The sequence below is a fragment of the Ambystoma mexicanum genome, chromosome 2p (genome assembly GCF_040938575.1).
Source record: "Ambystoma mexicanum isolate Mex_15411 chromosome 2p, UKY_AmexF1_1, whole genome shotgun sequence".
NCBI classification, from domain to species: Eukaryota; Metazoa; Chordata; class Amphibia; order Caudata; family Ambystomatidae; genus Ambystoma; species Ambystoma mexicanum.
The window spans coordinates 1,049,379,214-1,049,406,636 of record NC_090923.1 but is presented as its reverse complement, the minus strand read 5'-3'; the positions used below and the strand labels follow the sequence as shown (position 1 = coordinate 1,049,406,636).

Below are 27,423 nucleotides of genomic sequence, written 5' to 3'. Positions count from 1 at the left end.
CCTGGAGGAGGGAGAAGATGAGCAGGAAATTTACAGAGTAGATTCCCCAGTACAAAGCGAAGCCCCAGTTACTGACTCTCCAGTTGATAACCAGCCCCTCCTTAACGAGGTTCTCGCTCGAGCAGCGGAACACTTCCACATCGACACCCACGGTGTACAGGAGGAAAGGGACTTCGCGGAGGAGTTTGTAGGAGAGAGAAGACCGGTCGCTCAGACCATCCCTATCCTCAAATCCATCCAACGAAGAATAGATCCTTCCCTGGTGAATCCTAACCTCACCAGAGCTGTCAACCCCAGAATTGAAAAGATTTTCCGGGCAGCCCAGTCTGACCCTCTGTATATAAAGGGACATCTTAAACCAGATTCCCTAGTGGTGACCAACACTAGAAAGAGGGCTGGCACGCCCTTATCTTCATCAGAAGCTCCTCCCGACAAGGAGAGCAAAAAACTTTACGGGTTTGGCAGAAAGGTAGCCTCAACGTCCGCCTACCAAGCAAGGATTGCGAATTCCACCACCCTGTTGGCTAGTTACAATTGCCATCAATGGGAAGAAGTCGCGGCGCTCATTGCCTCTGCTCCAGAACCGTTAAAGGGCCAGCTGGCTCGGATCTCGGCAGAGGGGAGAGCCGTGTCTGGTTGCATTTTAAAAGCAACTTTCGACGCCGCTGACAACGCAGGGAGATTGATAGCAGAAGGTACTGTTATCAAGAGACATGCGTGGTTACGGCAGTCGGGATTCAAGACAGAAACCCAGGCTTCTTTAATAGACAAGCCAGTGGAACCCGACCTATTGTTTGGGAAAGCGGTCGAAGACGCACTTAAAAATGCCAAAGATGAATATGAGACTCTCAAATCCCTTGGCCAGCTTACCAACAAACCCCCTAACCAGAGGGGGAACAATAATTTTCGTCGCCCACGCGGCCAAAATTCACAAAGAGGCAACTATGCCCAGGGACAAGGTACACAATGGAATAACAACCAGCAGTCTACCCAGAGTTACGGCAGGGGTAACAAGAGAGGTCGTGGAAGAGGCAGAGGCAGCCCCAACAAGGGCGGGGGCACGCCTCCACCAAAACAGTGACGCTCAGTTCAGGGTCCCTTGCCACGCAACCCCAGTAGGGGGACGCATTTCCACCTTCACCCAGGCTTGGGAAGGGATCACCTCAGACAGATGGGTGCTGTCAACAGTATCCGCAGGATATTGTATAGAACTACTGCAGCGTCCCCGGAATCATCCTCCACGACAAAGAGTGCACTCCCTAGAGCATCAAAGGATCCTTCTCGAGGAGATCGCCATTCTGCTAGAAAAGGACGCGATAGAACTCGTCCCAGGACACCAGGTAAACAAGGGTATCTATTCAACTTACTTCCTTGTGCCAAAGAAAGATTTGACAATGCGCCCAGTATTGGACTTACGGCCTGCCAACAAATATGTCAAGCCCCAAAAATTCCGTATGACCACGCTACAAGAGGTAATCCCCCTCCTAAAAAAGGGGGATTACATGGCAACCTTGGATATGAAAGATGCTTATTTTCATATTTCCATGCTCCCAGCGCACAAAAAGTACTTGCGCTTCAAGGTGGACAGTCGCCACTACCAATTCAAGGTACTGCCCTTCGGGATAGCTTCAGCACCAAGGGTATTCACCAAGGTACTGGCGGTGGCGGCTGCACACCTACGCAGGGAAGCAATCCCGGTGTACCCTTATCTGGACGACTGGCTCATAACGGGGGAAACCCCAGGAATTTGCAGGTCAAACATTCAGAGGACTATCGACCTCCTCCACGAATTAGGCTTCTCCATCAACGAGAAAAAGTCAAGTCTGGTGCCAAGCACCTCAAAACAGTTTCTAGGAGCTATCCTAGATACTCAGAAAGGATTGACCTTCCCTTCGGAAGAGAGAATTCGGAATATACTTCTGCAAATTCCGCATTATCAGTCAGGTCAACAGATAACAGTACGCAAAGCTATGCGGTTACTGGGCATGATGGCGTCATGCATTTACCTGGTCCCCCACGCGCGTCTGCGCATGCGTCCCATGCAGGAATGGTTGGCGAAACAGTGGTCTCAGGCAAGTGGTCATTGGGACGATCTAGTGGTCGTTTCGCCAACACTCGTACAGAGCCTACACTGGTGGACAAGAGAGAATCTCGCAAAGGGGAAACCCTTTTACGATCCCGAAGTACAAGCCGTGGTGACTACAGATGCATGCCTGACTGGGTGGGGAGCTCACCATCTCCACCACACAGCTCAGGGTCTCTGGTCTCACTCAGTAGCCAAGAACCACATCAATCTGCTAGAGCTTCTGGCAGTATTCCGAGCGCTAAGGGCGTTCGAGCCCCATCTACTGAACTTGTCGGTGCAGATCAGGACGGACAGCACGACAGCCATGTTCTATCTGAACAAGCAAGGGGGGACTCGTTCGCCAAATCTGTCCAAGCTTGCCCAGAAAATATGGATATGGGCACTCAGACGGAACATCTTCCTGTCATCGCAACATGTTCCAGGGGAGCTCAATTCCCTAGCGGATGCTCTAAGCAGAAACTCCCTCCCAGAAGAACACGAATGGGTCCTTCACAGAGACGTAGTAGAAGATCTCTTCTCTCAGTGGGGTTTCCCCACTATAGACCTATTCGCCACAAGCGAAAACAAACAATGCCCAGGATTTGCATCCAGGTTCCCCCAGCCGGACTCCCAAGGGAATGCCCTGTGGATGAACTGGTCAGGGATGTTTGCGTACGCTTTTCCACCAACTCCTCTCATCAGGAAGGTGGTGTACAAGATGAACAAGGAATCTATGACGCTCATCCTAGTTGCTCCCATGTGGGCGAGACAACCATGGTTTCCACACCTACGCAGGATGGCGGTGTGCGAACCCATCAGACTCCCAGCCTGGTACAACCTACTGTCCCAGCAACAGGGTCAAACAGTGCATCAGGAACCCAACTCTATGAACCTAGCAGCATGGCTCCTGAAGTCATAGAGTTTGGACATCTCAAATTACCACAGAGGTGTATGGACATTCTAAAGGAGTCCAGGAAACCAAATACAAGGCACTGTTACTTTGATAAGTGGAAAAGATTCGTTATCTGGTGCCAGAATAAACAAATCAACCCGGTTGATTGCACTCCTTCCAACGTTGTGACATACATGCTCCACCTGCTGGATGCAGGGTTGGTTTTTAACTCGCTGAAAGTACACCTGGCAGCCCTCTCGGCTTACACCACATCCCATAACAAGGTCTCGTGGTGGAAAGTACCAGTGGTTAAAGCCTTCATGGAAGGAGTAAAGAGACTTCACCCTCCTATTTCGAACCCACCGCCAGGATGGGACCTCAACGTGGTGCTAGCTAAGCTCATGGGACCCCCATTCGAACCCATGCATAAAAGTAGTCTCAAACACCTGACTTATAAAACGGCCTTCTTAGTAGCCATTACCTCCATAAGAAGGGTCAGTGAAATTCAGGCTCTGTCAGTGCAGGATCCTTTCTTTACTATCCACAAGGACAAACTGGTTTTACGCACACACCCTAGGTTCTCACCTAAATTCATATCCAAGTTCCATGTAAACCAGTCCATCGAGCTTCCGGCTTTCTTCCAGAACCCGCAAAGCTCGGCTGAGGTGAAACTACACACCCTAGATGTGCGTAGGGCGGTCCTATACTATGTAAATAAAACCAGACCGCTAAGGAAAACAGATCAACTGTTTGTCTCCGTAGCTACAGGCAGAGAGGGGGATCGCGTCTCTAAGGGCGCTATCTCGAAGTGGATTATCAACTGTATACAGCTGTGTTACTCTCTTTCTGACAAGACTCTGCCTTTTACGCCAAGGGCCCACTCTACTAGAGGCATTGGTGCCACTCTGGCTTTCATTGCAAATGTTCCCCTCGACACCATTTGCAAAGCGGCTACTTGGAGCTCTATTCACACTTTTACTCAGCATTACTGCATTGACACTCATTCCAAGACAGATACACAAGTGGGACAAGCGGTTCTAAGACACCTGTTTGCTCATGACCCTTCTCACATCCCACCTCCTTCTTCTGGTACTGCTCGCTAATCTATGCACAGCATGTGATCTAAGCAGATTCCACAAGCCTCAGAAGGGATACATTACTCACCGTAATCGTATTTCTGATGCTTGTATCTGCTTAGATTCACATGCGACCCACCCTTCCTCCCCTCCGAGAGAAGGCGCATGATTGCTTGTAGTCTTACCTTTTCTGTCTATCTGCTTGGATTATCTGTACTCACGCTACTCCTCATGCTTCCTCATGTCAGAAAAAATACAATCTGAGGATCCTACACGCGTGAGGGATCTTGGGTACAGTGGACGTCACACTAGGGATAGTATTACTGGCACGCCTGTGTCGACGCCCATTTTCGACTTTCGAAAAACAAACTGTAATACTCCGCAGCTTCCACTAGATGTCGGCCTATGCACAGCATGTGAATCTAAGCAGATACAAGCATCAGAAATACGATTACGGTGAGTAATGTATCCCATATATATATATATATATATATATATATTATTTCTGAGGCTTGTGGAATCTGCTTAGATCACATGCTGTGCATAGGCTGACATCTAGTGGAAGCTGCAGAGTATTAGTTTGTTTTTCGAAACTCGAAAATGGGCGTCGACACAGGGTGTGCCAGTAATACTATCCCTAGTGTGACGTCCACTGTACCCATGATCCCTCACTCGTCTAGGACCCTCAGTTTGTTTTTTTCCGCCATACTGGTCGCATCCCGCGGAGTTCCCTGGCCATAGCCATCATTCTTAAAAAATCTTAATATTTCACCATTTCTCCACCCCAATGTCGAGACATTGAACTTCGACACTCGACGCCGGAAACGGAGAGGAAAATCAACCGTCGACAGCTGCATGATGGATTGAGGCCTCGGAAGGCCACTGGCCTCGGCCCGGGCCTTGGAAGGCCTCTGGCCTCGGCCCTACAAGTAGGGAGAGTGGGGGGTGGTACATACTCTTCACTCACATATATTTTCATATATATTCCTACACACTAGCCCGCTGCCACAAGGTGCATATGGAGGGTACCCCTTTCCAATTTTGCCCCAAGTACTCTTGGATTGACGGACATGCCACGTGCAACCTCTGCTTGCCGAGGGACCACCCCGAGGCAAACTGCAGAGCGTGTAGTAGGTTTAAACCTAAAACACTAAAGGACTGTTCGATCAAGCGTTGGGCCCCCACGCCAGGCATCAAGAGGCCATGGCAGTAGAGGGCGCCTTCAGCGATGGCAGCAACACCGTGCTTTCGGACGGCGAGGGCAACGTGGCGTCGAGAGACAGCCAAGCGCAAGTCCCCGACCTCGGAAGGTCGTCCGGCAGGGTGGCTATGGGGAAAACCCTGGCGACACGAGCGCTACCCACAGCACTTCCACCAAACTCATGAAGTCCCACCGAGACTCAACGCGCACGTCGAGTTCTCGGAAAGAGGCACACAGAGAACGGTCCACCAAATCGGTGTCCTCTGGGCGTTCTCGGTCTAGATCGCCGCATGACTCCAGGCAGCCATCCACTGTTGCCAAAATTGCTTTGCTCCCTAAGGTAACGGAGGTTCAATCGTCAGAAGATGAAGCCGACCTCTATCCCCAGGCCACACTCCAGGAGTCGGCGTCCGCAGACTGCTCGACGGCTGTTCCCGAGTCCCAACCTCCACACTCTAGAGATGGGGACACTACCACCCGAAGCACGACGTCGGAAAGCTCTGAAGGTGCTAAAAAGCAGGGCAAACACTCTTCCACCCACGGGGAGGGGGAAAAAAAGAAGCATTCTTTACCTTCTTCCACACCTCAGAAGCAGTCAGACAGATCTCAGTCTTCCACTCCACAGAAACATAGACAAGTCTCAGTCTTCTGTCACTTCTAAGACTACTGCACAAACCCATTTGTTCAGTCAGGATAAAACAGGGAAACTCTCCCAGGAAGGAGTTATTCCCAGGTCTAAGGAGTGGTCTAGTGACGACCTAGACAGTCATGTCTAGGATGTCTTCCTTGGCAGACTTCTATGCCAAGAATCCTGAGCACTTCCTCTCATATACCCCTGACGGGGCATCACCCTCAGGCTCTAGAGACCCGATACCCCCAAGTAAGAAGTCCCGGGTTGAAGCTCCAACACGGTCTTCGGACCCTTTCTGTTTACAAACATACTCTCAATATGATGATCCACCCTTTATTGAGGATCCAGATTTGGGCACGTTGGGAGACCAAACTGGGACGGGCTACTATGGGGATGACGAGGAGGAAGAGGACGACCCAGAAACCTACAGGGTAGATTCCCCAGTAGACAAAGATCCCCCGGTTACCGACTCCCCGGTCGACAACCAACCTCCTGAATGAAGTTCTGTCCAAAGTGGCAGAGCACTTCCACATTGACACCCACGGAGCACAGAAAGAGAGGGACTTTGCCGAAGAATTAGTGGGAGAAAGGAGACCTGTTGCCCAGGCCATCCCTATCCTTAAATCGATACAAAGGAGGATAGACCCTTCCCTTGTAAATCCCAACCTCACCAGGGCGGTTAACCCCAGGATAGAGAAACTTTTCAGGGCAGCCCAATCAGACCCGCTGTACATGAGGGGGCAACTGAAACCAGACTCCATGATGATGAATTATCTTGGCAATTTCTGAATGCTACCGCTTGGCGGGTAAGGACCCTCCGGTAGGCTTACGGGCCCATTCTACTAGGGGTGTGGCTGCCTCTACTGCCCTGCAGAGGGATGTTCCTATTCGTAACATCTGTGAAGCAGCCATATGGGCTTCGGTCCATACTTTTGTAAGACACTACTCCCTAGATTCTATCCATGGGCAGGATCTGGCCTTTGGCAAGGCGGTCCTTTACTCTGCAAATTAATTGGGCATTCTAAATTTCTATATTCTAAATTCTTTTCCCTCCTCCATACGTCTGTACTGCTTTGGGAGTCTGTCATAGATGTGGAATATGTTGGAGGACCCAATCCCTTCGAAGAACAAGTTAGTTTCTTAACTGGTAACGTTCTCTCGGTGGGATGGACCGACAACGTATTCCATATCGCTCCCTCCTTACCTGCCCCGCTACAGAATTTCTTATGCGATTGCAGCTTACGTTTCCTCAAGGCTTTCTGCAGTCATACTGGCAGGAGATTGGTGCCACACGTTCTGGGAAACAACTATAACTGAGACTACGGGCGCAGTGCGTCCTATATATAACATCCAGTGACGTCGACCCTCGACGGAGGCCCTCGCAGGACACCGGATCGACGCAGGCGCCCTCTGCCGAAAATGTTCCGAAGCAGCACAGCTGTGGACATTACCTGTCATAGATGTGTAATACGTCAGAGGAACATCCTATCGAAAGAACGTTACCAGATATGGCAAGTAACTTGTTCTTCCTGACAAAAGTGTATATCGTTTTACTCTCCTTGTCAGGAGGTGCATATGACTATACACCTGAACAGTTTAATAAAATCTTAAGGCGGATGTCCGGTTTTATGGACAGACACCCAGACCAACTGTCATCCCTTAAAGATGCCTCTCAACCCGAGGCCTCAGCACAGCAGCCCCCTGCCATAAAGTCTTGTCTTGAGCCACAGCTTCGCACCTCTGCTGTAGGCACCCTGGCCTCGTCCTACCAAGACCCCTCTCAGGACTTGTACTAGAATGACCCCTCAGGGTCACAATACCCAGGGTCTCACTGGGACCTTTATGACGACGATGACATTTACGTAATCCAGTCGCCAGACCTCCAGGACTAGCCGGTAGCATGGTTGCACGTTGATAACCAACTATAGTACAATTAACTGCTACTAAAGACTGTACAACACATCGACACTCAGGAAGCACAGGTCAACAAAGACTTTGTGGAAGACATTCCGGGGCACAAAAGGTCTTCCACCCAGTTTATTCCACTCCTGCAGTCTGTACAAAGACTCATCCAGCCATACCTATTGGCGCCTAGTCTCACTAGGGCGGTCAACCCCAGAATAGAAAAACTATTCAGACTGGCGCCCACTGAACCCCTGTATATTGTCAGCTTAAACCAGATCAGTTGTCACCACCACCAGAAAGAGGGCAGGCACTCCCCTGGGGTCGGCAGAAGCCCCACCATACAAGGAAAGCAAAACGATATATACTATTTATTCAATGTATTTCCTTGTGCCAAAGAAAGACCTTACCATGCGCCCAGTATTAGATCTGCGCTCTGCGAACAAACATGTCAAACCCCAAAGGTTTGACATGACCACGCTACAGGAGGTAATCTCACTCCTAAAACAGGGGTCGGGGGACTACATGGCAACATTGGATATGAAAGATGCATACTTTCATATTTCAATGCTCCCTGCGCACAGAAAATACCTGCGTTTCAAGATAGCGGGAGTTCACTACCAGTTCAAAGTACTCCCCTTCGGCATCGCCTCAGCACCAAGAGTATTCACAAAGGTACTCGCGGTAGTGTCAGCACACCTGCGCCAAGGGACCATCCCAGTATACCCTTACCTGGACAACTGGCTAATCTCTGGTGAATCTCCTCAGATTTGCAAACAAAATGTGCAAAAGACAATAGACCACATTTTCAATCTGGGCTTCTCCATCAACGAAAAGAAACCAAGTCTAGTCCCCAGCCAAATATAACAATTTCTAGGGGCTATTCTAAAGACAAAGTAGGAGCCGGCGTTCCCTTAAAACGAGAGTACAAAACTTGCTGTTGCAAGTACCTCACTACAAGGTCTGTGCCAGATAACTGTACGCAAAGCAATGCGCTTGCTCAGGATGGTGGCCTCATACATTCCCTTGGTTCCACACATGTGCCTGCGTCCAATGTAGGAATGGTTAGCAAAACAATGGTCTCAGGCAAGCGGTCAGTGGGACGATCTAGTGGTTGTTTCGCTAACCTTGGTACAGGCTCTTCGCTGGTGGTCCAGGGACCACCTGCTCAAAGAAAACTCTTTTGCGTTCCACCAGCATAAGCAATCCTCACTACATACGCCTCACTTGCGGGGGAAGCTCACTTCCTCCACCACACAGCCCATGGCCAGTGGACATACGCCACAGCCCAAAGACATATCAACTTCCTGGAACTATTGGCAGTCCTCAAGGCACTTCAAGCCTTTCAGCAACACCTTACAGGTCAAACAGTGCAGGTCCTCACAGACGGCACCACTGCTATGTTCTACCTAAACAAGCAAGGAGGCGCACACTCTGTCTGTCCAAGCTATCCCATCAAATATGGAAGTGGGCACTCAAGCGGAACATGTTCCTAGCATCTCAACAAGTTGCAGGGGAACTCGATTCTCTGGCAGACACTGTGGGCAGACACCCTCTACCAGAAGAACACGAGTGGCAACTCAACAGATATCCAAGACAAAATATTCTCACAATGGGGTCACCCCATGTTAGACTTGTTCGCCTCAAGCCTAAACGCACAATGCCCGGTCTTAGAGTCCAAGATTCCCCAACCAGGGTCCAAGGGGAACGCCCTGTGGATGAGCTGGTCAGGGAAATTTGCTTTGCTTATGCTTCCTCCCCATCCCCCCCCAACCTCCCCCTCCCCCCCCCCCGATACCACCCCTGAGCAAAATAGTGCAGAAGATGCACCAGAAACAAGTAACTCTAATCCTGGTTGCTCCTATGTGGGCGAGACAACCTTGGTTTCCACATCTGCTCAAACTGGCGGTGTGTTAGCATGTTGTACGGGCAGAGGAGCTTGATTGGGTCGCACAACACAAGGGAGCATGCCTCCACCCGTGCCCTTGGCAGCTTGGCTCCTGAAGACAAAGAATTAGGCCACTTGAATCTTCCACAAAGGTGTATGAGTATCCTAAAGGAGGCACAGAAACCCAACACCAGACACTGCTATTTCAATAAGTGGAAAAGATTTGTGATATGGTGCACGTCACAATGACTAAACACTATAGAATGTTCACCAGCTAACATGCTACACTACATGCTTTATCTACTAGACTGCGGCCTAGCATTTAATTACTTCAAAGTGCATTTGGTGGCCATGTCGGCTTACACCACTTCACAGAACAAGGTGTCTTGGTGGAAAGGTCCTTTCATTCCAGCATTCATGGAAGGGGTAAAGAGGCTATACCCCCAATTTCCAACCCTCCCCCGGGTTAGTATCTCAATGTTGTGCTCTCCAAGCACATGGGTCCACCCTTTGAGCCTATGCACAAGGCCAGTCTCAAACATCTGACTTACAAGACTGCATTCCTAGTAGCGGTCACCTGACCAGTCAGTGAGCTACAGGCTTTGTCCGTAGAAGACCCTTTCTTCATAATACAAAAGGACAAGGTTGTCCTCCGAACACATCCTAGGTTCGCAACTAAGTTCAATTGAAAGTTCCCTGTTAATCAATCCATAGAACTCCCTACCTTCTTTCAAAATCCATCTAATTCAGCAGAAAGAAGCCTCCATACACTTGATGTACGGAGGGTGGTCTTGTACTATGTGAACAAAACTAAACCTCTAAGGAAAACAGAACAACTCTGTTTCCATAGCACCTGGAAGAGAAGGCAACATATCCAAAAACGCCATCTCCAGATGGATAGTCAAGTGCATACAGCTCTGCTATTCCCTACCAAGAAAGTTTTACCTTCCACCACCAGGACTCACTCTACCAGAGATAGAGGAGCTATCTTTGCTTTTATTGCAAACGTCCCTCGTCTAGACGTATTTTGCAAGGCTGCAATGGAGTCCCATCCATACGTTCACACAGCACTATTGCGTTGACACACACACTCTAAAGCAGATTCATAGGTGGGACAAGCGGGCCTAAAACATCTCTTAGCCGCTGTACCACTTCCCACCGCATTCTCCAAATACTGCTTGCTAATCTATGCCGAGCATTTGATCTAAGCAGATCCAAGAGCTCCAGAAAGGATACATTACTCACCGTAATCGTATTTCTGGTGCTTGTATCTGCTTAGATTTCCATGCGCCCACCCTTCCTCCCCTTCTGGCATAGAAGGAGCATAGTTTTATGAGCTATCACTGTTTCTGCTTTATTACATCTGTACTCACGCTACACTTTGTTTGTTTCTGACATAAGGTTGCAATCTGAGGGGACCTGTGATGCGTGAAGGACCATGGGTACAGTACATTTCATTCTCGAGATAGTATTACTAACGCTGTGTCGACGTCTATTTTCGAGTTTGGAAAACAAATCTTGTAATACACTGCGACTTCCACTAGATGTCGGACTATGCAGAGCATGTGGATCTAAGCAGATACAAGCATCAGAAATAGAATTACGGCGGGTAATGTAGCCCATATCAATAGTCGAAGTGAGTGGGAGCGGTTGGAACCACTGCTTCTCTACTTTTTAAAAAAAAGCATTCCACTGTTCCTCTACTTTTATTTTAAAAAGAAATCGTTCTGGAACAATTACTTTTCAGAATAAATGTATAGGAACTTGGTACGTGGAGTGGCCGTACAACGGAAGGGGGGGAGTTTTAATTTTCTAATAGGTGACATGTCTCGACTATCAGGTGATGTCACCCTGTCAAGTCGATGGCAGGCATAAATGAAACAGTTCGTATGGCGTGCACATGCTGAAGATGTGGACATGTGCAGCCCGGCCTTCAGAGTCAGTGCCGGGGAGCCTTTCTTACCCGCTGTTGCTGTATTGCAACCTTTGTGCAGAGTCTGCCTTAAAAGAATTCAGAATGGGTCTTGTGTTGGTGTTTTCTTCAGTTGTAGCCTTCACCAACATCTGGGTCCCCTAATCTGCTTCAGGAATCGGAGAGCCTTAGGCTGCGTTTGACATGGCTGGCACTGCGAGTACTGCCCTGCCTTGACCGCTTCAAAGCCAGCACCTCATTGGGAGCCTTTCTGTAGCATCCAGACGCAGCATCCTGCAGGAGGCAGACATGTATGTCAAATTGTCACTGTCATCAGTGTTTTTCCTCCCCTTTTTATAATGCATGATCTTTCAATATTGCGCTGCATTGAACTTAAACCCAGCTAGCCAAAGGAACTGACAGTAGGCTGCTGAACCACACAAGAGGAGGAGAATGACAATGTACAAAAAGGCAAGTTGATCTCTGGCCACCATGGTGTTCTCAGTGCAGAGGGATGGTGCAGTTTCGGAGTTTATCTGATTCAGAGCCCCTTCGCCAATCCCCCAGTGTAGGTGAGATGCCACCGTTTGACAGAAACAAATGCACAAGCCCAAAGGATAATGGTGTGAAACAATGATTTTCCAGTGCAACATGTCACCTCAGTCCACCACAACTATCTTGCATCTGTGGCAAAGTCAAAAGATTCAAAGTAGGAAGGAACGACTCTTATGCTAGAACATATTCATGAATAAAAGGTGCTTTCTTTGTCAGACACACAATAGGAGAAATCGGTTCCTAATTGCCAACCTTAAGCAACTGAAAGAGGATAGGTTGACACACAATATCGTCTGATTCAAAAACAGCGTGCAATTATTGCTGTTAATTTTTCAGAATACTGCAGGTAATAATGCACATTTAATCGCATGAGATTAGCACAAATCGAATGTATTAAATTAATTCCACTTCTTAGTGGTTTACCAGTAGATAGTTCCTTGGCCATCGATAACGATTTAATTTGCCTTTGTCGTCACGTTTACACATCAACAAGGAGGCTATAGTGTTGCTGTGGAGCAGGCAGGCGACAATGAACGGATCAGATCTCTTTGTACCTCGCACCACTTAGGCCCTGTGCATATTGTCAGAACATTTTGAGTCTGGCCCTGGATCATCAATAGAGAAGTAACACCATCAGGGAGATAAAGTGCTCAGCAACAGGGCTATGCTCCTGCAGATCAGCTCCACATCATCATGTCACAAGGCATAGCAGTGTGATTATTTTTACATGTAAATCAGATTTTTATCACACAAATATTGGGGTCTCTGTACATATATCCGGGTCACAGGAAATACCTTGTGCTAAAACCACATCACATCACGACCGTTAGTCCACTCATCCACTATTAGGAGCCCTACTCAATGTCAGATCCCTGGAGCCCATGCTACCAACGTACATGACAGCATACTAGAACTCCAACTTGACTTTCTGATCCTCACTGAAACATGGATGCATACAGCCTCCGGGCCACAGATCACACTAGCTGTCCCTATTGAGTACACCCTCCTCAGAGCAGACCGCACCAACTCTATAGGTGGAGGAGTGGCCATAATCCACAGAACCTCCTTACACTTTAGGAAATGCAAATTGGATTCTCCCACTGATATGAAGCCCTCACTCTCAAGTTAGCCACCAGCCTCAAGGCTACAATCAATTTTCTAATGGTATACAGAGCACCAAGTTCCCTCAACAACCCAGACATAGACCTACCTCTTTTAAAAAAAAAAAAAAAAAAAAGTTTTTGTTTTAGTTGAAATTAATCAACCTTTCAATATTTATTTACATATATTAAATACAAAATAATAATAATTCTTTCCATTAACTTAACTCCTATACAAAATATTTCACATTCATTAAAACACAGCTAATTTAACAACATACACTTTCTTTACATCTAAGGTATGGAGGCTTCTTTCGTGCTGAAGTTCAATGGACTGGAAATTAATTTTGGTGCAAACCTGGGATGTGACCCGAGGACCACCATGTCCTTGTGAATTACAATGAACGGGTCTTGTACAGAGAAGGCTTGTAGTTCACTTACTCGTCTTATGGAGGTGACAGCTATTAGAAAGGCAGCCTTGTAGGTTAAACATTTTAGGCTGGCCTTGTGCATGGGCTCGAAGGGCATACCCATGAGCTTTGAGAGTACAACATTAACGTCCCAACCTGGTAAAGGGTTAGGGATGGGAGGGTATAGTCTCTTTACTCCTTCCATGAAAGCCTTGATAACGGGGACCTTCCACCAAGGCACCTTGTTTTGTCAGGTGGTGTACGCGGACAGTGCCGGTAGGTGTACTTTAATAATGTTAAATACTAGGCCAGAGTCTAGTAGATAAAGCATGTAATGTGGAAGTCCTGATGCTTAGCATTCAACTGGGTTTAAGGACTGTGAGTGTCTGGTGTTGGGCTTACGTGCTTCCTTAAGAATGTCCATACACCTTTGAGCAAGGTTTAGGTGCCCAACTCTGATATATGATAAGTCATTTATAACGCGCCTGTACACAAGTGTTTCTAGGCGCGACAAGACAACCGAGGGAAGACAGAGGGGAGGACAAGACAAACTATCTTACTAGGCCTCGTCATTCAGATTGTGCAAGTACAAGAAGTTCAAGGGGAAAGGGAGGGGGGAGTGCAAGGGAGAGAGGAAGGGAAACAGTGCAGCCAGGGTAGCGTGGCTTTGGCTAGTGCAAGGAGAATAAGGGACTGTAGGGTTACAGTTACAGCCCCTAAGTGTGTGGTAGGCCCGCAGGTAGTGCAAGGGTGACTGATCATAGAAAGAGCCTGGTACCCAGTGAGAGACTGAGGGTAGCCAAGCAAACAGTTGGTACAGCAGACCGATAGGTAAGGTAGGTCCGCAAGGGAGGGAGAGAGAGAAAGCGGCAGAGAAAAGGAAAGTGTTTAGCTGCTTCCGGAACTTCAGGTGGTACGGCTCAAGTTTAAGAGGAGCAGGAAGGCCATTCGAGATATGATATGGCATTTGTAACGCGCCTATACACAAGTGTTTCAGAGGGAGAGGGAGGGCACCTGCAGAGGAGAGAGATCTACCTCCACTCTCTGCCTGTAGAAGCGTCTAACCCATAGAGACTTGGACGTAGCTGAGCGAAGGGCTCGATAAGGAAGTTATTTTGGAAGAGAGCGTTGGATGTTGTGCAGGCCCCGGCCCCAGAAAGCCTTGTGGACAATGCAAAGGGTCTTGAACTTGATCCTTACAGCCACTGGGAGCCAGTGGAGAGAGTTCAGTGCTGGATAGAAATGGTCCCTGGGCTTGAGGCCAAGGATAAGTCCTGCAGTCCTGTCTGGATTAGTTGAAGAGGGCGGAGAGTAGAGGAAGGTAGATTTAGAAAGAGGCTGTGACTTGAGGACCCAAGATGCCAAGTTAATGGATTGAGGATGTGGATGAAGTATTGTCCCTTGGTGCTGGGACAGCATGTTGAAGGGGCACAGAAGTTTGAGAAATGTGCACGTTACTAGTTTGAGTAGGTGTGGAAAACATAGTTGTCTTGCCCACATGGGAGCGATTTGGATTAGAGTGACTTTTTCCTGGTGCATCTAGTGCACTATCCTGCTGAAGAGAGGTGTCGGAGGAAAAGCGTAGGCACATTTCTCTGACCAGCTCCTCCACAGGGTGTTCCCCTTGGATCCTGGTTGGGCAAACCTGTATGCGAAGTTTAGGCATTGTACATTAATGCTGGTGGCGAGTACGTCTATATGAGGATGACCGACCCCACAGGGAGAAGATTATGTGTAAAATATCTTTGTTGATTTGCCACTCGTGTTTCTCCGGTAGAGGATTTCTACACAGAGAGTCTGCAAAAGTATTGAGTTCCCCTGCAACATATTGAGAGACTAGGAACATGTTCTAGTACTGTGCCCATTAAGTCTTCTTTGGCACAAGGAAGTACGTTGAATAGTTACCGTTGTTTACCTGGTTTGCCGGGATGATTTCTATGACTTCCTTTTCCAGCAGTGTGTTGACTTCCTCTAGCAGAATGCTCTTGTCCTCTGCTGCCATCTTTCTGTCTTGGCGGGTGGTTGGATGATCTTTGTAGAAGTTCTATACAATAACCGCCCACCACAGTGGATAACACCCACTTGTCTGAGGTGAGCCCCTCCCATGCGTGGGTGAATTGTGAGATATACACCCCTCTAGTGGATGGGACTTGGAGCGGGACGTCATTGTTTGGGAGGGGTGGTGCCCCTGGAGGAGGTAGTTCTCCCTGGTGTGCAGTCAAAATATCAAATGAATGTCGAAAGTCATAATATAGAAAACAACAATGTCGGGGGGGGGGGGGGGGGGGGGGGGGAGAGAGAGAGAGTCGCATTTTTTATTTTTTTATTTATATATTTCATTTTGGGGTCCGGGAATAAAAAATGGGTAAAAGAAAAAGGGGGGGAGCTTTGGGGGGAACCCCCCTCCCCCATTTCGAATAAAAAACGTAATTAAAAAAATGTGACTCTTTTTGTTTTTAACATTTTTTTACTATATTATGACTTTCGACATTATGGTTTTTGATTTTCGATTTTATGACTATAAACCGTTCTCCCTCTACTCCTCGACCTTCTGTAGACTCTTTGAAAGCTTGAGGAGGACTGTCCCTGAGAGGTGCCCCACAAAGGTGACTGGCCACCCTGGTTGTAATTGGAAGATCGCTGTGGGTCCTGCCCACGGAAGAACCCTCTAGTATTAAATCCCCCTCGTGGGATAAAAGGCTTGTTGGAAATCTGCCTGAGAGACTTAAGGGTGTCCTATTTCTCCTTGGCACTCAAGAACCTCCTCAACTGCCTTACCGAACAGGGCATTAGGCTCAATGGGCATATTTAATAGTGTGGCCTGCTTTTCCAACTTAAACCCTGACTGCCTAAGTCTGGCATGACGTTTTATCAACGTGTCCTCGGCTATAATGCTGCTTGCGTTGTCTGCGGCATCAAAGTAGTTTTTTAAAATGCAGTTGGGCACTTGCTTGCCCTCTGCTAATGTCTTTAGAGCTGTGATTTTAGAGGCTCTGGGGCGGCTTTAATGTGTTGTTCGAGCTCGTCCCGTTTGTGGCAGTTGTAGATAGCCAGAAGGGTGGTATTATTGGCATCCTAGTTTAGTAGGCAGCTGAGAATGCCACCTTTCTGCCAAAAGTGTAGATTTTCTTGCTTTCTTTAACAGGCGTGGCCTCTCTGGAGGCCAGAGGTGTGCCTGCTCTTTCTTGGTGTGGTGACAGCTAAGGAATCTGGTTTAAGCTGACCCCTGATGTACAGAGGGTTGGTAGGGGGCGGCCTGAACATATTTTCAATATGGGGGTTGATGTCCCTGGTAAGGTTTGGTGTAAGCAGGGAGGGCGTATGCGCCTTTGGACAGGTGCAGGAGGGGGATAAGCTGTGTAGCAGATTTCTTGTCGCCAAGGATATCCTCCACAAAATCATTGTCAACCTGTGCCTCCTGGGTGGTAATTTTAAAATGCTGGGCAGCCCTAAGAAGCAGCTCATTATATTGGAGCTGGTTATCAATTGATCAGCCACTGGTTGATGCTGCTTATCTGGGGATTTTAGGACGTAGATGTCCTAATAGTCATATTGATCCTTGCCATACTGGTCTCCTTGGTCACCCTGGGAACTAGGGTCCTGACCACCTGAGGGGTCAACAGTGTATGTCTTGAGATGGGTCCAGAGCTAGTGGAGTGGCGCGGGCATGGCTGGAGGTACTGGGCCGAGAGGTGTCCAGGCAAGGCACCTTGGCATGTGGTTCATCCCTTGCTGTCGCTACTTCCTGTGTTAAGGCCTTGGGATTTTTAAATTATCAGGATGTTTGTCCATAAAATCTACAAAACAGGAGATCCTCTTCATAACTCTTATCAAAGCTCTCTGAGGTCCACTCAGTTGATTTTGGGAAGACTGAGGGGGTATGAGTGTCCTGCAATGTTGTAGCTTCCTTGTGACTTAGGGTATTAGCTAAAGGGTACTGGAAGGTAGTGTAGCCACTGTCTTTAGAGGTAGAGGCCTCGGAAGGTAGGGTTGTCAAAGACCTGGGTGTTAAGGCGCAGTGTCTGCAACTGGCCTGATCGGCACTTGTTTCAGAGGCCTGTCGTGCGGCAAATGCGATGGCCCAGAGGACAGGGATGGATTTGAGTACCACTCCTTAAATAACGCGTGGCTATGAACGGTCAACGACTTTGTCGATGTTGAGCCATGGGGTGTGTGCTTAATGTGGCGTGAAGTGGGAGTGCCTTTGTCGCCGGGTGACTTCTGTCACAGGACCGCTGGCCTGCTTGCCAGAGTCGGGGGCATGCACATGGGATTCCTTCGGAGCATGATTGCCTTCTGCGTCACTTAAAAAGCCGATGATCACTGGATTGCCCCGCCACGTCTGTAGGGGCCTTGGTCTGCATGGCCTGGGCGACCCAGCGCTTTGTTACTGTCCTTTCGGGTTTGTTGGTCAGAAAGGTTTGCAGGACTTGCAAGTCTATTCAGCGTGGTCCCTCAGCAAGCAGTGGTTGCACACTTTGTGCGTGTCCTTCCAGGGGAATTTCCTGTTACAGGATGGACAACATTTTGATGGAGTATTCTCCATGGCGAGAGGAAAAAGCACAGTGAGGAAAAGGAAGATGGGGGGGTCACAAACCTCCCCCCCCCCACACTCTGCCTACTGTGAGGGACTGAGGCCCGGTGAGGCCTAGGAAGTCCGCAGTTGTTCGTCGAGGCTATTGTAGTCGTCGACGATGGAGCCGTCTGTCGAAAGCCGCCAAAGCAGTTGGTAGTGCGGCAGGCGATGGGCAGTTGAAGAAAGAATAGGAAGACAGTCTAAAGTTAAACTGTGTCTAGTAAAAGGTGTTAGCCTGAGGAACTCTGCATATTATCGACCAACCACAATGGTGGAAAAACAATCTGAGGGACCTCAACGTGTGAAGGACCATGGGCACAGTGGACGTCACACTAGGAATAGTATCCAGTCGACGTCCCTTTCGAGTTTCAAAAAACAAATTATGTAATACTGTGCAAATACCACTAGATGTCAGCCTATGCAAAGCATGTGATCTAAGTAGATCCACATGCCTCAGAAATATATATTTATCCTGTCCTAGTGTATTCAACTGAAGTACTTATTTGAATGTTGTGTGATTTAATGTGTGCATCTGCAATAGAGTATGTTTCAGTTAATCTGTGTAGTGCCCTCTTGTGTGTTACCTGTTGAGATTGACTGTACTCATCACCAACCTTCTTTCTTCCCTTCACTGAACCCTGATTGCTCTGCCATTGCTACCCAAAGAAAGTTTAGGCTGTCTTTTGGTTGGAACCCCGCCTTGACCTTAGTTTGTTCAGTACCTGTAAACAGAGGACTATGGAGAAATGTCTGAGGCACCCCTTATGGAAGAACTGTGAACTACTAAGTATCATTAATGTAATCAGAACTGGATTTCGGCCCGTCAGAATTGCTAAACTTTTGTTAAAATAGTGCATGGGCTCTTGTTTGTTACTTGTGCTTTACAACAAACCCATAATGGGCTTGTTAGTCTCAGACTACCTGATTGTCCTCATTACCAAGAGAGAGTTAAGTTTACATTTTTGGTGCAACCCTAGCAGGCCCACTAAGGTTGGCTTCCCAGAACCCTACACCAGCAGTGGTTCTGAAAAAACCATGAACACCCTTTCTCTCTTGTATACGTCTCTCTCTCTCTCCCCCTCTTGGGTGTCGGAACCTGAAGTGGTCTCTGTGGGTGGATCTTGACAAGTTCTATTGCACATTTAAAACTCTAATAAAAATATAATAAGAGATTGCTAGATATATATACTCAGTTAATTTACAAATGTGTATCTGAACTAGGGGGACCCCGTCTCCTGTTGATTCAGATGCCTAACCATACCCTCACTAATAGCACAGTCTTGCAAGAGGTAAACTGAGCAGATGTTATGAGTCGATTGCTCCATGCCCATCACAAGGATATGCTGAACCTCAAACTCTAGAATGATAATCAAAACCTGCCATTTTGCTGATCTAGATTCCTTTTCAACATAAGATGTATCCCAGTGTCCTCTTTAGTCTCCTTACTGGTTGTAGGTTCTCTTGGCAATATGCTACTGGATTGACTATTAAGTAATCTTTTATACCTTTTCTCCCTCGTTTAAAGACTCTGAAGAAGTTCATGTTCTCTATCCACTGTAACCTGATATTGAGCAGAGTTTTGTGGTTGCTGAGGCAGGGCCATAAGCATATAAGGTTCCTTAGGCATTGCTTCTCTGACCGTGCCTGCAATTGCAGGAAATTGGGAGCATTTTAGGGAAGGGGTGGAGGCAAGGATTAAAGTCACCAGGATTCCCATTCATGTACGTTTTTGCTCCCTTTTCTTCTGTGCAGAGCTCTCCCTTTCAGTGCTACTGACTGGGCCCACAATCTGAGATCATATATTTTAAACCCTGCTGCTGCCGCATGCATTGCTCAGTGTACTGGCATCCAACAACTTTACAATCTTTGTTCCTTTGGCTTCCAGCAGTGCAGAGGAGCCTGAGGAGAAGGTCAAGTCGGAGGATGCACCTACCCCAGCGGTTGTCACTGCAGCAAGTTCCACTGCCTTCATGGCGGGTGACATGAGCAACAGTCAAGTGGCTGCATCGGCAGCATATAATTACAACACGTGGTATCAGGTATGTCTGAGTGTTATGCTATAGCTTTACATGTACTGGACATCCACATTTTGATCTTGGTGGGCATAAGGGATGGGTTTGTTTTTTTCCCACCCCTCTGTTGTGTTTTTGATGTGGTGGGGCATTTGGTGACACTCCAAACCCCATATTTACTGCTTTTCTTTACTTGATTTCTTGTGTTCACTTTTTTGTTATGATTTATTTAGAAGAACACAAAATGTACCTGCAGTGATTGCATATATACTAGTGTAGGAAATAATGTGTTACAAATTAGTCAGCCAGTTATATATAGCTACAGAGGTCCCACCTTTTACAGTCTAGTATGTTTATAACATTCATAATTGTCGTTATACATGTCCACTTATACAGTTATACATGTACTAATGCTCATTACAATTCTATTCTTATGCATATTGACAATGATGGGAGTATCCAAATATGCCACTGCTTTACATGGTTCTACAATTAGTTCATACTCATGTCACCAGGACAGTACATATTGTCAATCACTATTAATAGTGCAGGTAGGTTTTTTTCACACAAACTGGATTGATATTAATATTGTCCATATTAGTTGTGTACACCTCCTAGAAAGTACAATTCTTCAAAAGATAATACATCCTTATCTACATTTTAAGTATTAATGGACAAGCGAGTCCAGAGTGGAACATTGTAAGAGGGACAATTATGTCATGTACATTCTTATAATTCTACTCTGTTGGCTAGTTTTCCATACTGTTGTCTGCTTAACCTCATTGTCAGTTGAAATCCTGTTAGTTTTGTCACAGCCTCTTTAAGGAAATGGTGCCAAAGAAAATTCTTCATTCATTCCTGTTGGTTCAAAAGCATCCATTTTATAGATCCAAAACATTTCTCTTCTTGCAATGAAATCATTGAGGTTGCCACCTCTTGCCAGTCTGTGTACCGATTCAAGAACAACAAATCTTAGCTGGGCCACTCTGTGCCTCATTTCCCCAAAGTGTCTCGCTACTGGTGATTTCAAATTCTTAGTCCGAATATTAGACTTGTGTTCATTCCTCCTTTCCTTGATTTTTTTTCTAGTCTGTCCTACATAGAATTTCCCACATGGGCAGATCAATCCATTTATAGCATTCTTCGAATCAAATCTACTAAAGTGTTTGAGTCTGATCTTACGTCCTGTGCTAGGGTACCTTACATATTCACCTTTCTGAATTTAATTGCAGCTACTGCAATTCAGGCATGGAAACGTGCCTTGTTTCGGTTTAGCTAAAAAGGTTTGTCTTTAAGACATACCACTCTCTGCTTTCACTAGAGTGTCCCTAACATTTCTGCCTCTTGTGTAGGCTACCATGGGTGATTTTTGAAAAAAGTCTAGCCAGTTGTGTGTCCAATTGTAGTAGTTTCCAGTTGTTAGCGAGTAAACAGGAGATTTGAGCACTTTGTTTAGAAAACGTAGTAAGGTGGATTAATGTTGGATTGTCTGTCTTTTTGGCCCTAAAAGGGTTTTCCTAGTAGTTGAGCTGCATCTCTGTTGGGCCCTATCCAGCACCTATTCTGGGTAGCCCATATGTTTGAATTGTTCAGTTATTGTATCTTTCTTTCGAAGGGATTGTGTCCTTCGACGTATTCCTTATCTATGATATTTGTATCTCCAGCTTGCTGGCCTCGGAAAAAATTTTCCCCAGTCGAGGGCGCTGTGCGTCGACGTCAGTCGAGTAGGTGTTCCTCGACAGCCACCGTATCGACGCCGACGTCATCGTGCCTATAAATGGCCACGCGCAGCATCCGTTGCTCAGTTCTGTTTTTCCGCGCTTCGTGTGCCTCGGAATACCGTTGCTCAGTTCGTCAGTCGAAATATATTCATATTTCCTCGAGAAAACTGACTCGTACTCGATGGCTTCCTCCTCCGAACCGACGACTCCTCGGTCCGGTTTCAAAAAATGCCGAGACTTTGGGAAGAAAATGTCGTTGACAGATCCTCACAGGATCTGTTTGTGGTGTCTGGGAATCAAACACCAGTGTTCGGAGTGTTAGGAATGCCGATCCATGACGGCGAAAGCCTTTAGCCTTGAAGGAGCGTAAGGGGAAGCTTGAGAGAGGTAAGTCAGTTTTAACGTCCTCGAAAGTTTCCGCGGTAGAGTCGAGACATTCGTCTCCTCACCATCGAAAGCATTCTCGGTCTAGGTCTCGAAGTGGCTCCCACCACTCGTCGAGGTCTAGACACTCAAAAAAGAGACGTAGAAGATCTCCTTTGTCGTCTTCTAGTTTGTCATGATGCCTACCCCCGGAGCATCAGGCCAGGCGCACCCCCTGAAGCAGGCATCATGCCCTCGGGTAAAAGCCCAGCGGCCCCTTATAGGGACTCTTTGGACTCAGTCCTGGCGCCATAGGCGCCAGGCTCATAAAGGGAGGTGTTTTGTGCACTTACCTGATGCAGACCATGCTGCACGCTTCAGGCCTCCCTGAGACCTGAAAGGGACTATTTTTTCACTCGGGCGTGGCCAGGGAAGGATACATACCTAGTTGGGGAAGGATACATACCTGGGACTTCTTTGGAGGCTATTTAAGCCACGCCCAGACAGCAGCTCATGCTTCGCGTTGTTCTGCTTCCTGCAGCTTAACGCTCACTGTGTCTGCTCCTGGACTACAGCCACGCCCGTCTTGAACCTGGAAGACCTGCAAGGAAGGAAGAGAAGAGAAAGGTGAAAACCAAGGATTATTTCAAGCTTCTTACCTGCATCCGGAATCTTCTCGCCAGCATCCCTGAAGGAAGACTTCAATTTAAAAGCATCGCGTTGCTCGCTGCAGCGCCACGCTTCACTCACCTGTCCTGTCCTCGAGACATCTCCCGGCTCCATCGCGGCTGTCCGCATCGGACGCCACATCTCTGCACCTAGGGGAGAGAGGAAGAAACAAAAGGTGAGCAGAAGGACACACAGAAGGAAAGCCTGATTAACAGCCATAATACTTATCGGCTTTTCTTCCACATTTCGGGTCGGCGCCGCCCCGTTGGCAGGTACCGTACCCCGGCCCCTATGGGGAAAGGACTAGAGACATTTCAGAGGAACGATAAGGACATCTAGAGGGATCACCCTCATTACTACTCACCTCGGCAGGTTAACCCCTCGACGCATTGCCTTCATTCTGCACCTGAAATAAAGGACAGATCACAGGTGAGAAAGACAGCATAAAGGGGGCCTCACTTGAACTTTGAACTTTCATACTTACGGCGCATCGTTCAGGAAAGTCAAGTGGATTTTGCCAGCGCCGTTCTGAAAACCAGTGAAGTAACTGGACGAACGCGCGCCCCTGCACCAGAAGCAGGATGGAGAGTTCAACCTTCCAAACCATAAGGTGAGCTTAAACCGGGTTTGGAGGAATAGAGAGGAACGGAGGGGGGAAGGGGGGGAGCTAGCACACCATTCTGCAGACTGTTAATCCCCTTTCTCATCTGCAGAAGGATATTCCTACGGGCCAAGGAAGCACGATTTGGAGGTCCTGTCCAATCGGTGTTCCGGGTCCTGCGCATCACGCTAGAAGAGGCCGCAGTAATCCAGACTAGATCAGCGCCCCCGTGGGAACCAGGTGGGCGTTACAGAACGCGAAGCCTCCCTACAAATTCCCACCCAGGTGCTATGGAAACTTCTGAGACTGACCAACTGGCCCAACTACTGGGGGAATTACGGGCCGAGGTACACGCCGCTCGTCAAGAGACTAATGCCCTCAGAAGAGAAGTGATTGTAACAAGGGAAAGGACTGATGACCTGGCTAGACAGCTTTTGCAAGGTCAAGCTGGACAAACTCCTTTACCCGGTTCCGGGGGGAACCCCACTCCTGTGGTTTCCAGTAACCCTGTGCTGATAAATCTACCTGCAAACATGCCGCTGGCCCCACCCGAACGCTTTGCTGGGGACCCCAAACGATTCGCCGTATTCATGAATCAGTGTCGTTTGCACTTCCTATGCAGACCCGGGGCCTTCCCTAATGATCAGACCAAGGTAGCCTTTGTGTTGTCATATCTCAGCGGCTGTGCTGCCGATTGGTCAGTCCCACTGGTAACTCAAGATGACCCGATTCTTCGTGATTTTCAAGGATTTCAAACAAGCATGGAAAGGTTATTTGCTCGACATTCCCAGGGACAGGCTCTGGCTGACGAACTTCTATCTCTGCGACAGGGTAATCAAGACCTTCTATCCTACATTGCAACCTTCAATAGACTAATTGTGGAAACTGGTTGGCCAGAGGATAAAAGAATCACGTTATTCTATCGAGGTCTACGCGGAGAACTTAAAGATGTCCTGGCACAAGTTGTAAATCCGCCCCAAGAATGCACTGAATATATAGACTTAGTGGTCCAGTTGGATCACAAGCTGCAAAACAGAAAAGCAGATCGGCCCAAGTTTGAAACCCGGGTGTGGGCCAAAACCCACGCTAACCCCAAGGGGGCTGATGCCTCGGAGCCTATGCAAATCGGAGGAGTTAAAGGACCCCTAATTAAAAAAGAACGGGAAAGAAGACGACAGATGCAATTATGCGTTTATTGTGGGTCCTCAGGACACTTTCTACGAGATTGCCCGGTTAAGCCGCCCAAGAAGGTGGTAGGAGCCGCTGATAAAATCCATGGAAACTCTGTATCGGGAAACGACCACGGCCGGCAAGCGTAGGGGTCCGCTTGCCGAGCTTGAAAACTAACTCTCAGACCTCGCATTTCATTGTGCCAATGGTCCTCATAGATCCGGAACAGCCAAAACGGTTGCATGCTATAAAGGCATACATCGATAGCGGGGCTATAGGAAACTATTTGGATCGAGAATTGGTCTCTAGGATAAACCTCCCTCTGCGTCCTAAAACCAGCAAAGATGTCATCACCACTGTAGATGGAACCGAAATTGCCTCTGGACCGGTAACACATTCCACAGCTGAGGTGACACTTGTAGGTCCGGGTGGCCATCGGGAGGCAGTTGTGTTTGATGTGATCAAGGCTCCACAGTTTCAGCTTATTCTCGGAGTCCCTTGGTTAGAGACACATAATCCTCGAATTGATTGGCGAGCGAAGAGAATAACCTTCCCGGATTGTGCACAAACCTGCTACCCAGAAAATCCAAAGATTAATCTAGCATCAGTAACCTCTGTCCCCGTGCAACTACCTCCAGAGTACCAAGACTTTCAGGACATCTTCCAAAAGGAACAGGCCAACACGTTACCTCCCCACAGATCGTACGATTGCCAAATCGATCTGGTGCCCGGTGCACAACCCCCTTGTAGCAGGATTTATGCCCTTACTGAACCTGAGAATCTGCATTTGAGACAATATTTAGATCAATACCTCGCCAATGGTTTAATTCGCCCGTCAAAGTCCCCGGCATCTTCAGCTTTGTTCTTCGTGCCTAAAAAAGAGGGCGACCTTAGCACTTGTATAGATTACCGCGCATTGAACCAGATAACTGTTAAAAATCGTTACCCTCTGCCTCTGATCCCTGAACTCCTTGACCAGGTGAAGGACGCTTGCGTATACACCAAGTTAGATCTCCGGGGGGCTTATCATCTGGTACGAGTAAAAGAAGGCGACAAATGGAAAACGGCCTTCCGTTCAAATTATGGACTATTCGAATACCAGGTGATGCCTTTCGGGTTGTGCAACGCGCCTGCTGCCTTCCAATTCTTCATGAATGATGTCCTTCGGGAACTCATCGATGTCTGTGTTATCGTGTATATCAATGACATTCTTGTGTACTCCTCTTCGGAATCTGATCACAGAAAACATGTCAGGGCCGTCCTAGAGAAACTGCGCCAGCACAAACTGTTTGCCAAGCTGGAAAAATGTGTTTTCCATACCACCGAGGTTGAGTTTCTCGGATTCATCCTGACACCTAAAGGGGTCCGAATGGATTCACGGAAAGTGGATGCCATCCTCAAATGGCCATCACCTAGTTCAGTGAAAGATGTCCAAAGCATGCTTGGTTTTGCCAACTTTTATCGCAGGTTTATCCCGGAGTTTTCACGTGTGGTGCAACCCATCACTGCACTCTTGCGAAAAAATAAACGTTTTGAATGGACCAAGGAAGCCGAACAGGCCTTTCAGGAGTTGAAAGCTAAGTTCACGTCTGCACCTATTTTGAAGCACCCGCGTCCTGATCTCCCATATATAGTCGAAACCGACGCGTCCAGCTTAGCAATGGGAGCTGTCCTGTCTCAGAGAGACCCTGAAACCAACCAACTGCACCCCGTAGCATTTTGGTCCAGAAAGTTCTCACCGCCGGAGATAAATTATGCGATTACCGATAAGGAACTATTAGCCATTAAGTCCGCCTTTAAGGCTTGGCGGCATTATCTCCTCGGCGCCCGGCATACCATCACCATGATCACTGATCACCGAAATGTACAATATTTAAAAACTGCCAAGGCCCAATTGTCTCGACAGCTCCGATGGGCTTTGTTCTTTGCTGAGTTGGATTTTGTAATCACCTACCGCCCCGGTTCTAAGAATGTTAAGGCAGACGCTCTATCCCAAATTGGAATGGAAGAAATAGACACAAACTCAGAACCTGTGCCGATAATTCCCGAACAAAGAATTTTGGGAATAACCACTTTACAAACCCTTGAAGACATTCAAGCACGAGTAAAACAAGTCCTGGACTCTTCAGCCTTGCAGGATTGGATCAAAAAGGGGTCTAACTTTTCAGTCAAGGATGGCTTACCTTACTTCCAAGTACGCTTATTTTTGCCAGAAAAGGAATTGCAAGAACTGGTTATTTCCCGTCATCATGACACCCTGATGGAAGGACATCCTGGCATTGCCAAAACTGAGGAAAAGGTTAGACGACAATTCTGGTGGCCTTCCTGGCGAAAGGATATTAAATCTTTTGTGATGTCCTGTGGAGTTTGTGCCCAAAACAAAGGTCAAAAGACAAGACCCGCCGGTCTTCTTCAGCCCTTAGACATTCCACCAGCACCTTGACACACCCTGTCACTAGATTTTTTCACGGACCTGCCCTCTTGTAATGGTTACAATACTATTCTGGTCGTGGTGGATTTATTTTCCAAAATGGCCCACTTTATTCCGTTGAAAGGATTACCTTCAGCCTTTGTTCTTGCCAAGGAATTCCTCGAGAATATCATCCGTTTGCATGGATTCCCGTCCATACTAGTCTCCGATCGGGGAAGCCAGTTTATTTCTCATTTTTGGAAAAAGTG

General features: G+C 47.7%; 1 protein-coding gene across 4 annotated transcripts in view; it reads left to right on the top strand.

The window, feature by feature from the left end:
* Nucleotides 1-27,423, top strand: part of LOC138567092 (uncharacterized) — a 611,926-nt gene that overhangs the window by 569,144 nt on the left and 15,359 nt on the right. For 3 of the 4 annotated variants that reach the window (XM_069644960.1, XM_069644963.1, XM_069644962.1), the window contains one exon: nucleotides 20,094-20,247. In XM_069644960.1, the coding sequence (XP_069501061.1) occupies nucleotides 20,094-20,247 (154 nt within the window). The remainder of the gene's footprint in view (nucleotides 1-20,093; nucleotides 20,248-27,423) is intronic. The other variant, XM_069644961.1, reaches the window with a different exon arrangement.